At 36.9% G+C, this 12187-nt stretch overlaps 1 protein-coding gene across 2 annotated transcripts; it reads left to right on the plus strand.

Moving 5' to 3' along the window:
* The first annotated feature begins 1970 nt into the window (after positions 1-1970).
* pogza (pogo transposable element derived with ZNF domain a) lies at positions 1971-11781 on the plus strand. Of its 2 annotated transcripts, none has more exons than XM_073822487.1 (18): positions 1971-2108; positions 3704-3801; positions 3978-4085; positions 4302-4381; positions 4480-4573; positions 4648-4854; positions 4947-5159; positions 6371-6459; positions 6582-6931; positions 7011-7165; positions 7386-7486; positions 7574-7720; positions 8438-8572; positions 8658-8851; positions 9001-9201; positions 9275-9387; positions 9492-9516; positions 9756-11781. In XM_073822487.1, the coding sequence occupies exons 2-18, from the start codon at positions 3708-3710 to the stop codon at positions 11386-11388; spliced, it is 3939 nt and encodes a 1312-aa protein (XP_073678588.1). In that variant the 5' UTR covers positions 1971-2108; positions 3704-3707; the 3' UTR covers positions 11389-11781. The 2 variants fall into 2 exon arrangements, with proteins under 2 accessions (XP_073678588.1, XP_073678589.1); XM_073822488.1 differs by having other exon boundaries at positions 9495-9516.
* The last annotated feature ends 406 nt before the right edge of the window (positions 11782-12187 follow it).

Raw genomic sequence — 12187 nt, forward strand, 5'->3', positions numbered from 1 at the left:
GCTCAGTGCCGGCTAATGCATCTAAGCACCGTGCATTTAAGGCTGGGTTAAAGGTTTTATAAGAAGATTAAGCCAAGATCATGTTAGATGCCATGGCTTATGGTCAGAAACAAATGTGAATAACAAAAAACAGTGATCTAAACAATTTCTGCTTTTAAAACAAAAAACTGTAGCACAAGAGCTTTTCATTAGATGCTAAAAAGTGTTTTGGATTTAAGACTTCATTTGTGCAGTCTGAGGTATTTGAAAACAGCCCCTGATCTTTTAAGCTATAAAAAGCTTTTAGGGGTATGTTGTATGGGCCATGTGGCCCTCCCTCCTATGACCTTATTCATTTGTTTGCCGCTGTTTTGATGATTTTATTACATTACCCACAAGATCAGAAATATGGGAATGTTTGGATATTGCAAATTAGAAAAAGAAATATGAATAAGTCAGGGACATATATGGGCCTGTGATTAAATTAGAATAGATTTTAATATTTTGTTCTACACTTAATTCAAGTTCCAAAAGGAGGTTTTCACAGATATGCCACAAAAGCATTTTGGTTTCCCTAAAGAACCTTTTAGTGAACAGATCAGAAAAAAAAATAATAATCTTAGTGTAAAGAACATTTTAATGCCCTAAAGAACCCTTTTCCACAATAAAGAACCTTGTGTGCAATGGGAGGGTTCCATGGATGTTAAAGGAATCATAGATAGATAAAAGAGAACCATAGATACACTTTTAAAAATAAAAGTTCCAAAAGTGTGTTTTTGCAGTGATGCCATAGAAGAACCATTTTTGGTTCTCTAAAAAACCTTTCAATGAAAGGTTCCTAAAAGATCCATTTTAAGAACATTTAAAAAAATCTAAAAAACCTTTTCAACAATAAAGAATCTTTTCTGCATTTGATAGGGTTTCCATGTATGTTGAAGTTTCTTCATAGAACCATTGATGCCAATAAAGAACCTTTAGTTTTAAGAGATCTTAAGAAACACTGTGAAAAGGGAAAACACATTGCCACAAACACAGATACTGTGTAAGGTTTAAGGTATGAATTTATGTTATTGAATTTACACCGTAATTATAACAAAATATATAGGAAAATCTCGAGCCGAAGCCATTGCTCTAAAATGCTAATTCTGTTCTTGGTTTTAGAGAAGTAGGCTACTGGACAGCTAAAACATGAGGGACTTCTTTGTTTACTGCTTATAAACGTTATAATAATTGAATAAAACACCAATTCGTTTTGAAAAATGCCTAAATTGTGTTGGTGTTGTTGGAGAAACATGCTCATTTCAATAGGAAAAAGTTGGTGTTTCGTTAAAAGAAACATTTAATACCTTATGTCAATAATTCATTCTTGACTTGTAAACCTCGGGCGCCATCTTAGAATTAAGAACTTAGAATGAAGGCAAAGAGTGAAGCCTAATACGAAAACAAACGATTATGTAGGAGCTAGTAGTAATGGCGCGAGACTAGCATACATCGACTAAAAAAGCCAACGTTTTCCGTTCGATGATCGAGTCGTGAGTTTGTGTCGTTAACTCTGCAGCCGCGGTGTTGGATCACTACATTATTTAGCCGGCTGAGCTAGTGGCTGTGCATACGGTTTAGTGCAGATAAACATCGCCGATAAACAAAAAGCAAATCAGTGCAGCAGATAGCACAACAAATGCTTTTAAAATGTGCAAAATCAATGCCTAATGTTAATATTTACTGTAAATGGTAATTAGTGTCTATAAAACGACATTATAATATTATTGTTTAATATTCTAAATCATACTCCAGGCACATTTTCATATCATTATATGCGTGTAATGTAACATTGACTCTTCGCTTTCATTGATATTAACTATTTTATTACCCTTTTTTTTATTAAATACTGAATAATCGCGCTCAACCCGCCTTTCTCACAAATATCGCAACCAATCAGTGTGCAGGGAAACACTCGTGGAAGTGACGTTTTTAAATGTTTCGCCTACCACCGCGAGCATAGAGGGAAAAACGTCTGCAGAACAGGGATCATTGTTTTTTCCATCATGGCAAAGCCCGCGAAGAAATAAAGGAAATAACCCACTGTAAATTTGTATAATATCTTGCACATATGCAAAACTGTGCACGAGGTAAGAGTCTCTCTTCTTCTCTGTGCAAACAACGCGTCAGTGTTTGTAAAGAAGTTGTTAAAAGTTAAATGCTAGCCCCTGTAGCTATGCATATACACAGCTGCACGGGGTCGCGCATTGGCCGGGCACACATGATGAGTACAGTTAGCATGGCGGGCTAACGTTAGCCGCGCGCGCGCGCGCTTGCGAGCGTGCGAGCGTGCGTCTGTTATGGCGTTAAAGGAGCTCATGTTTATTATGACAGGATGTAGATACTGAGTCAAGGAATCGGTTTAGCGACTAATGTCACTTTTGGCAAAAATCTGACAGAAAGTATAAATACATTTACTTTTTGTAAAACTTTAATCAGAGCAGCTATAAAACATCACTGACAACTAAAATAATAAATATTTGCAAAGACATTTCCAGTGCTTTTCACTTTCACATTAGTACACTTACTGTTTTGTATTAATAACTTAATTATTAATTATTATATAGATAAATAGATTTCTATTTGATTTACGTTATTGCTGATTAGAAGCTGTACAAAATGCATGTTAGCTTTTCTAATTAAATAATAATAAAAGTTGCTATTATTTTTGTTGTCACTGTATAGAGTTGAGGTCAAAAGTTTACATACACCTTGCAGAATCTTCAAAATGTAAATAATTTTTTTCCAAAATAAGAATCATATAAAATGCATGTTATTTTTTAGTACTGACCTGAATAAGATATTTCACATAAAAGACGTTTACACAAAAGAAAATAATAGTTGAATTTATTAAAATGACCCTGTTCAAATATTTATATCCCCTTGATTCTTAATACTGTGTTCTTACCTGAATGATCCAAAGCTGTGTTTTTTGTTTTTGTTTAGTGGTAGTTGTTCATGAATACTTTGTTTGTCCTGAACAGAAAAACTGCCTGCTGTTCTTCAGGGAAAAATCTTTAGGACCCACAAATTCATTGGGTGTTCAGCATTTCTGTGTATTTGAACCCTTTCCAACAATTACTGTATGATTTTGAGATCCGTCTTTTCACACTGAGGACAACTGAGGGACTCATATGCAACTATCACAGAAGCTTCAATCGCTCACTGATGCTTCAGAAGGTAAAAACAAAGCATTAAGAGCCAGGGGTGTAAACTTTTGAACAGAATGAAGATGAGAATTTTGTGGGACCTGAAGGAGTTTTTCTGAAGAACAGCGAGCAGTTTAACTGTTCAGGACAAACGAGGGACTCGTGAACAACTATCACTAAACAAACACACAAACAAACTGCTGTGGATCATTCAGGTAACATCACAGCATTAAGAATCAAGTGTATGTAAATATTTGAAGGGGTTCATTTTTATAAATTATTTTCTCTTGTGACTATATGCAAATGTCTTTCATGTGAAATATCTTATTCAGGTCAGCACTAAATACAAATAACATGCATTTTGTATGATTCCTCTTATTTTGGTAAAATAATGAACATTTTGCAGACTCTGCAAGGTGTATGTAAACATTTGACCTCAACTGTAACTGTCAAATATATTGTTACTATATGACAAACATTACTAGTCTTGTTTACAGGAGTGATGACACTGTATAAGCATCTATCTTTGTTTACAGAAACATGGCAGAATCAGATCTTTACATGCAATGTGAAGAAGATGATCTGGAGCCATGCCAAAGTTTTACAGAAAACAGGAACCAGATATATAACAAAGGTAATTTAGTTTTTTTTTGTTTAGTTTTATTAAGTACAACCACTCTTTAATATGTATTGTTTAAATGTATATGGTCTTTGAAATGTTTTATGAATAGCATTAAATCATATATTCAGACAATTAGTGTAAATACAAATAAAAGTGTAATGCCTTTTGTTTAATTATTCCCTTCTTAGTTACTGTAGGTGCTAATGATGCACTGATACCAATAGAGTCTGATGGCACCTCTGAACCAACATCAGCTACTACTGAAATCACAAATCAAGCTGTGCCTTTGGCATCTGGTAAGATGAAAACAAGCATGCATCTAAGCAATACTTTAACACTGGGTAGAATTGACTTTCTAATTAGAGGCTTGCGACTTCCTTTCCATGTACTGACACCTAGTGGTTATTAGTTTGTGATCACAAACATGCTACACTGCAAAAGCACTGTATAAAGAATAGCTGGGGGATTTCAGTGTGGAAAGAAACAACCAAGTGTTTTGTTGTTGCCTCTAGCTCCTGCTGTTACGTTACTGCCTAATGCTGTCCAGCCAGCTGGAGCTGCAGGTGGCCAAACCATCTTCATCAGTGCACAGGTTTCACGTTACTCTTTTACTATCCATGAAGTGTTTAGTCTTCAGTTTACATATAGAAACTAAACATGTTGTATTTAAATGATGGTCATCTTTTTTAGCCAAATCCAGGACAGCCTCTGGCGGGCTCAATGAGTTTGGGAACATCACTTGGTTACTTTTTGAACGGACAACCTATTAGTTTTCTGACTTCTGGTAAGTCGTATCTCAAACCAGTGGTTTTATTTCATAGTTTATTTTGCTAAAATACTTTTGTCTGACCTCTTCAGCTCAGACACCCCAGTTAATTGCTCCTCGGATGGTTACCCCAGCAAGTTCAGTACAACAAACAACCCCTGGAAAAATCTCTGCATTGCAGATCCCGGTCACCTTGACCATCAACAACCCCTCCAACTTACAAAGCATCACCTCCACAGCCCCTGGAGTGACCACTCTGAACGTGACACCCTCCAACGTCCTACCAGCCACAAATCCAGGTGACAGTTTATACAGTTTATACTTAAAATTTTACATTTGAAACATTTTAGATGACTTACCCCATCTATTTACATTTTGTTTATTTTGTTAGGAGCAACAATAAAAGTAATAAAGCTCACAAAGTATACTGGAGCACCTGCATCTGCTGGTCAAGTAGTGAGTTCATTAGTGCAGCCTACCAAAGCGGTCACCATCCAAAACAATTTAACAAACAGAGCTCCAGCTCCGCTCCTGTCTGGTGGGCTTTTTCAGGTCACGAAACCTCAAGCGCAAAACCTTCTTCCTGCTGCCACAGCAACTAACGGTCAGGACCTTTTTCTGATGAAACACTGAATTTCTAATTCTGAGGGTTTTTTTATCGCAGTATTGAATGTCGTAGTTTTTTCAAATGTTGACATTTTATTGATTAAGCATCACTGAGTGACTTTCTGATTATGACTTTCAATGGATAGTTCACCCCAAAATTAAAATTGTCATTTAAATGAAGCAATGATTCAATGGCGCATTCATTAAGATAGCCATTTACTTTGTTTTCGCTCCTGAATGAATCAGCTGTTCGAATTAATCCAGTAAAGTAATGAATGAATAACTCAATGACTTATCCATTAAGACATTTACTGCCACCTACTGGCAGTAGTTTCTTTTTTTGGAGTATCATTTGATTAAAAAATTACATATTAATGAACAAAATCTAAAAATAAAAAATCTATATTAATAAAAAAAACTTATTAAAGGTATAGTTCACCCAAAAATGAAAAATGAAAAAAATCTTTCTAAAGCTACTTTTTGTAATATCCATATTACCACTCAAACATTTTTGAACAGTAAGATTTTTAAATGTTTTTTGAAGAATTCTCTTCTGCTCACCAAGCCTGTATTTATTTAATCCAAAGTACAGCAAAAACACAATTCCTGTGATTTCAAAGCTGAATTTTTAGCATCATTCCTCTAGTCACATGGTCCTTGTGAAATCATTCTAATATTCTGATTTGCTGCTTTTTTTTTCTTTGGGTGAGAAAAAGAGACTTTAAAAAAAATTACAAATCTTTTGACTGGTAGTGCGTTTCATGTTTTTCTCATATAACACAGTTTTTCTCATATAACACAGTAATGGCTTTAAATTCTTTTTTTATTTTTTGTAATTTGTCAGTCAAATTTGATACGTGATTAATATGAGATTAATTAATAAATCGCCACATTATGTAATTAAGTAGAATACAATTTTATTCGATTGACTGGTCTAAAATTTTAGCATTTTTATAAAAAATTGTGTTTTTTTTAGAAGACTTGGATAAATGTGTTTGATTAATTTGGATTTATTTTACAATCTCTTTACGAATTTTATAAAGTGTATAATTTTAGCTGACTTTCAGTGGAGGTACAAGAGTCTCTCAGGGTTTGCAGGTTTAAAAATATCTTAATTAGCATTATGATGATGACAATTTTTATTTTTGTGGGAACTATCATATAAAGAGGTCTGTGCAAAGGAATTGAGAAAAGTATTTTGTTTTACAGCATTGAAGAGGGGCTCCAGTTCATCAAAATTGTGTGTTCGCTGTAAAACCTTTTACCAAAAGAGCCAGTCTCTCCGTGGATACTACTGTGTAAGTTTTTATTCGTATCATTTTAAGATTACATTGCCTAGAAATAATGCTTTAAAGCAAATGCTCATCAAACCTTTCACCAATGTCTTTACACACTTATTTATCTTTTCCCTATTTTCCAGCAATGCAATCAAGAACTTATCAAGAGTGTCCAGGAGCTGAAAGCCCAAACTAGAAAAAGGGTCAAGCGTACAAGTGACAAAACCCGCTCAAACCCCTCCACATCCGAGACTCCAGTTTCCTGCTCCACACCCTCAAAAACATCTCTCACACACGTCACCACTTCTGAGATACCCGAGGGAGTGCCTAATCCTCGCTCTGGGGATTTTGACGACCAGGGAAGAATGATCATGCTAGTCGATGACTTCTTCTATGGGCAACATCCTGGCCACCCTGCACCCGTAAGACCCAATGCAGAGCCTATCACAATGAAATGCCAACTCTGTGACAAGAAGATGAAGGGCAACATCAAGTAAGTTGGTTTGCAGATTGTTTTTGAGGCAAGTTGTTGGTATCAATAGATTTTTAATTCCTCAACCTTCATTTTAAAGGCTGATGAACCACACGAAACATCACTTGGAGTTGGAGCGCCAAACAGGGGAAGTAGACTATCATACTATGTGCCAGCACTGCTTCAGAAACTTCTCAACACCTTTCCGTCTGCAGTGCCACGTTGAGACAGTCCATAACAAAGCAGAGTCCTCAAGTGAGTCTATACTTCTAGAATGTTATCCACCTTTTTGTTCAATGTGGAAAGTATTTTGTCAGCTTAAAATAGCTGGACATGGATGAGACTGGAATCCAGACTTGCTTTTACAGGCAGAAAAAGGTGGATAGCCTTTTTTAATGGTTTTGAACCATAACAGTTAAAATTTGACTGCTGTTAATTTAGTGTCAACTTTAAACTTTTCTTTCTGGTATAACAGAAGTGTGCAAGATCTGCGAGTGGTCCTTTGAGGACGAACCTCTCTTTCTGAACCACATGAAACATGCGCACAAGCCTGGCGAGATGCCCTACATGTGTCAGGTGACTGATTTTGTATATTCAGGCTTTGTCAGCAATTGTTTTGTCTTAAAAAAATTTGTGTAAATCAATTACTCTTGTGTACCTCAGGTGTGTGAGTTCCGCTCCTCCTTCTACGACGATGTTATAAACCACTTCACAGAGAAGCACAAGAACACCTGCATCTTAATGTGCCCCTATTGCTTAAAAGTATTTAGGTCTTGCGGTGGCTTCCAAATGCACTTCACTAGACATCAGGTAAAGAAAGCTTTTATTATAGATAAGTGTTGAGAACATGAGATATTAAAGGGATAGTTCAACCAAAAATGAAAATTCTGTCATTAATTACTCACCCTCATGTCATTCCAAACGTGCAAGACCTTTGTTCATCTTCAGAACACAAATTAAGATACTTTTGATGAAGTCCAAGAGCTTTCTAACCCTGCATAGACGGCAACAAAGCAATAAATATATAATATATATATATTATATAATATATATAATATTTTTTGCAAAGTAAAAAAACAAAACAAGCTATGAGAACAAGTATTCTCATACGAGATTGACCCACTGATGTATTTTAACAATGTCCTTACCTTTCTGGGCCTGGGAACATTTTTGTTTCGCTTGTCTATGCAGGGTCAGAAATTTTCATCAAATATTCATCAGAAATATAAGTAAAATATAAGTATAAATTATATAAGAATATAATAAGTTTGGAACAGCATGAGGGTGAGTAATTACTGACAATTTTTATTTTTGGGTGAACTATACATTTAAATCATTATTAGTATGAAAAGACTTTCACTTTTTACATTTTCAGCTCTAAATTAATGCTTTACTATAATTTGACTTAGGTAAGGAATATCATATATTGATTGTCTGCTGATTGATTGATTATTGTCATAAGAGTTTATTATTCTGATATGTCCACTCCTGTATCAGTCCTTTTAAGCTATGTGTTTGTGCATCCAGAAAAAAACAGCACGGCATTGCGACAAATGCAGACTTCAGTTCATCCGTGAAAAGGACGAGTGGCAACACAGACAAAAGTTTCACAGGACTTTTATCAAGCCCAAACAATTGGAGGGCCTTGTGCCTGGCACTAGGGTTAGAAACATTTATACGATTTTTAAATTCCTGGTCATATTTATTACTTGTTTGATAGCCTTAACATTTTCCCTGTCTGTACCAGGTAACCATCCGAGCTTATGCTGACAGTACTGACAAAAGAGATGCTTTTGTAGCACCTCCACAGAATACTCCTTCAAACACCCCATCAACTGTAGCATCTCAAAATGTACCAAAAATAACCAATAAAGTAATTCCCATTAAGAAAAAGCCAGTGGAAAGCATGATGGAGCTAATGGTCAAGTTGCAGAGTCAGTGGTGAGTTCTTTCTGTTTATATATCTGTCTGTCCGTCTGTCTATATGAATTTCTTTTAATGTACATTTGTTTGAAAACAAAATCAGATCACATTGTAAAGATATTTATAGATGATTATCCTCTGAAGTAGCCATCATCTTTTTTATCCAGCAAACCAACAGAAAAACACTACTGCATGGAATGCAACTATGAGATTCCGTATTTTTCCAACCATTTCCCCACCTATGTGAGCTGTTCCCTCTGCCGATACAACACCTGCTGTTCCAGAGCATATGCCAATCACATGATCAGTGTACATGTTCCTCGCAAAAGCACCAAAAAATATATCACCCTGTACAAACCCTGCCCAAAGTAAGAACCCCTTTTTTTCTCTTTTTGGTAATGTTACTTTTATTGTCAATACTGATAATCAAAATGTTTGCAGGAAGGGGCGGTTAAGCTGTACCACATGTAGGTACAAAACTCAGGTTGGAGATTTGATGGCCAAACATCTTGCTGATAATCCTACACATCAAGCAAGCCGGTGCACCATACAGGGTAAGTTGTTTATTACGGTCTAAACAATTTTCAACAATGAAATTCAAGCTTTTAATAATCATGTTCCTATCACAATGTTATTAATAATATTCCTTACCTTTCAGAAGGATTTTCACGTGGCTATAAAAGGTACGTTGATTCAATTTGTTTGCGTTTTAAAATGATAGTTCATTATATAATGATTATCTGTAATTTAGAACATCTTCTTTTATGTTCCACAGAAGAAATTTGTGATGGTTCCTTAACCATTCTTGTTCTAAGGAAAGGGCTGTAGAAAAACGTAATTTGTGTATAGCCCAAAAAACAGTTGCTAGACATTTAACCTTCAGTTTAGCAGAAAAGTAACTTGTCAATTACTATCATTGTAGATTTGTCTTCATCCCAACGGACCTTCTCCGAGGAGGTCAAAGACTCAACAATGGCATCTTTTTGCCTTTGCAAGTGAAGCAAGTGGACGGGAGTTCATTTCCTCTCACTTCTAAACCCCTTCCTCAACCCAGCTACACAATAATGCTCCCTGCTAGCCCTGCTTGCACGCCAGTACTACCCATTCAGGTTCAACCTAATGAACCAAGTGTGGTTCCAGACAAAATATGTGAAGCCACGCCGGATGCTTCAAAGCCAGCTCTTAAGGGAGGCCTTTCCGAAGTCGATACAGAACATACTGTTGAAAACTCATTTACCGTGGCACAGCTAAAGGTCATACTATACGCCCTCTGCTTCGGAGTCCCCCAGGCTGCCAATCACTTCGACACCCCGCCGGAAGAAGTCCAGTCTTTGCTTATGAAAAGGCAGCTTCAGCTTGAGCCCTCGAGAAGTCAAGAAGGTTTGACACCACAGGTGGCTGATAGCTTAGTCGAATGGGTGCTATGTCAACGTGAGCAACAACTACCTATCGATGAAGCGAACCTTTTTGGGTTCCTGAGCAGTCATGGTGCACGAGATCTCTCTTACAACTCAGTGGTCGATTTCTTGCTACGCCATGATCTGGGCTTGCAGGCGTTTGCCACGTCCAACAAGTCGCTACCATGTAAATCCCAGGAGCTTGAGAGCTCCTTCAGCAGCTTTCTGAAACAGCAAGTCACCTCACAAACCTTTAGGTTGTCTTCTATTGCCGCCATGGATGAGCTTTCCATCTTTGTAGATATGGAGCAGCTAGATGAAGCCTCTGCGGATTCGTCGTCCATGTTGTCTGCTTTTAAGTTGATGGGCACCATGGATCCTCTCATAGATGTTGTCTTCACAGCCCTGGCTGATGGAACCACATTATCCACCATGGTTTTTCTCAGAGGTGAACCTCTTGAGAAGGATGCAAGTTTGTTGCCAGACTTCTTCATCCTGGAGGCAAGACCAGAAGGGTTCACAGATGAGGAAAGACTTCAGCTTTGGTTGGACAAAGTGTGGTGTCAACACGTCGACCCTAGTTCTGGAGGAAAAGGGTTGCTGATGATGGACACGTACAAAGGCCACATGTCCAATGAGTTCTTGGTGACGCTCAACAGGGCTAACACTCTTCCAGGCCTGATCCCTCGCAGTTGTTCTCGCCGTCTACAACCTCTCGAAGCCTGTATGGGGCCGGTGTTACGTGAGTTTCTGCAGGCTCGCTGGAGCGAGCATGTGACCAAAGCGCCACAAGAACTGGTTGGAGCCAAACCAGCTGATCTTGCTCTTCTCCTGTCCCGCTGGCTTGTCGAGGTACTAGATGTTCTTAAAGCAGAGTCCAAACTACTTTTCCGCTCTTTTGATCGGGTTTTGAGCCCAACCCCAGAGGCAGCATCTGAGGAACCTTCTGAGCTGGTGCGAAGTCTTACTGAAGCTCTCCTTGTCAGTAAATCACAAGGAGACAAAGTTGAAGAACAGAAAGTTGAGACTTCCAGTGTCGTTTCTGCAGAATCTCTGTCATCGCCACAATCTGGGATACTTGCGTTGAGAAAGATCTTTGAGAAAGACAGTGATGTGGAGTCTTTCCATGGTTTTGAGGAATCGGAAATTATAGATTAAGTTCTCTTAAATGGAAAAGCATTGTTGGATCTACAGGTCAAGAATGTTTTCAAAATATTCAGTTTTGTGTGCCACCTTCCACCACAATTTCATATTTCAAGAATAAAATGAACTGCTCAACTGAAGTGTTTACGAAAACGAGTCATGCAAATGCAGGTTATAGCTAGCATGTGTAAATATTTGTCGTGTTAATGGGTACTAATGATCCCAAGTGTAGTTATGGCTTCTATTGTTTATTGAACTACAAATGTGCCGCGTGTTATGCCTTATGGTTTAGTTTATCACTGTTTGCCTTTGCATCAGGTTTGATCTCTGTTATCATACTGTTCATAAATGTAAATAGAAATTTGAAATCATTACCTACTGTATTTAGGGTTATACTGTATAAACTGAATAAACACTTTTAGATATGTAATTTAAGCAGTACTTTTTTCCTTTAAGATTCATCATCTGTTGTCTTTAAAGGTAGCAAAATTACATTTTTATTCAAAGAAACATTTTTCATTTTTTTATGCTGGCTTAGTTAAACCAATATTTCAGGGAATGTTTACTTGTTCCGTCAGCGTTTGTATTGGTTTTGCTGCAAAGTAAGTTATAGCAGCGTAACACGGTTTGCTAAAAATATTTAAATTAAATTACAAGCTTCCTTTACATAAATTTTTGAAAACCTAATGAACAAGTTTAAACTGCAATAATGTAATTCTAATTCATAAACACCTTAGGTGGAAAACTATTGCATTGTGATCTATAACAACTGTTTGTAGTTTTTAATGTCACTAAGAAACAAAACACACTAGCT

Source organism: Garra rufa, chromosome 17 (genome assembly GCF_049309525.1).
Source record: "Garra rufa chromosome 17, GarRuf1.0, whole genome shotgun sequence".
NCBI lineage: Eukaryota > Metazoa > Chordata > Actinopteri > Cypriniformes > Cyprinidae > Garra > Garra rufa.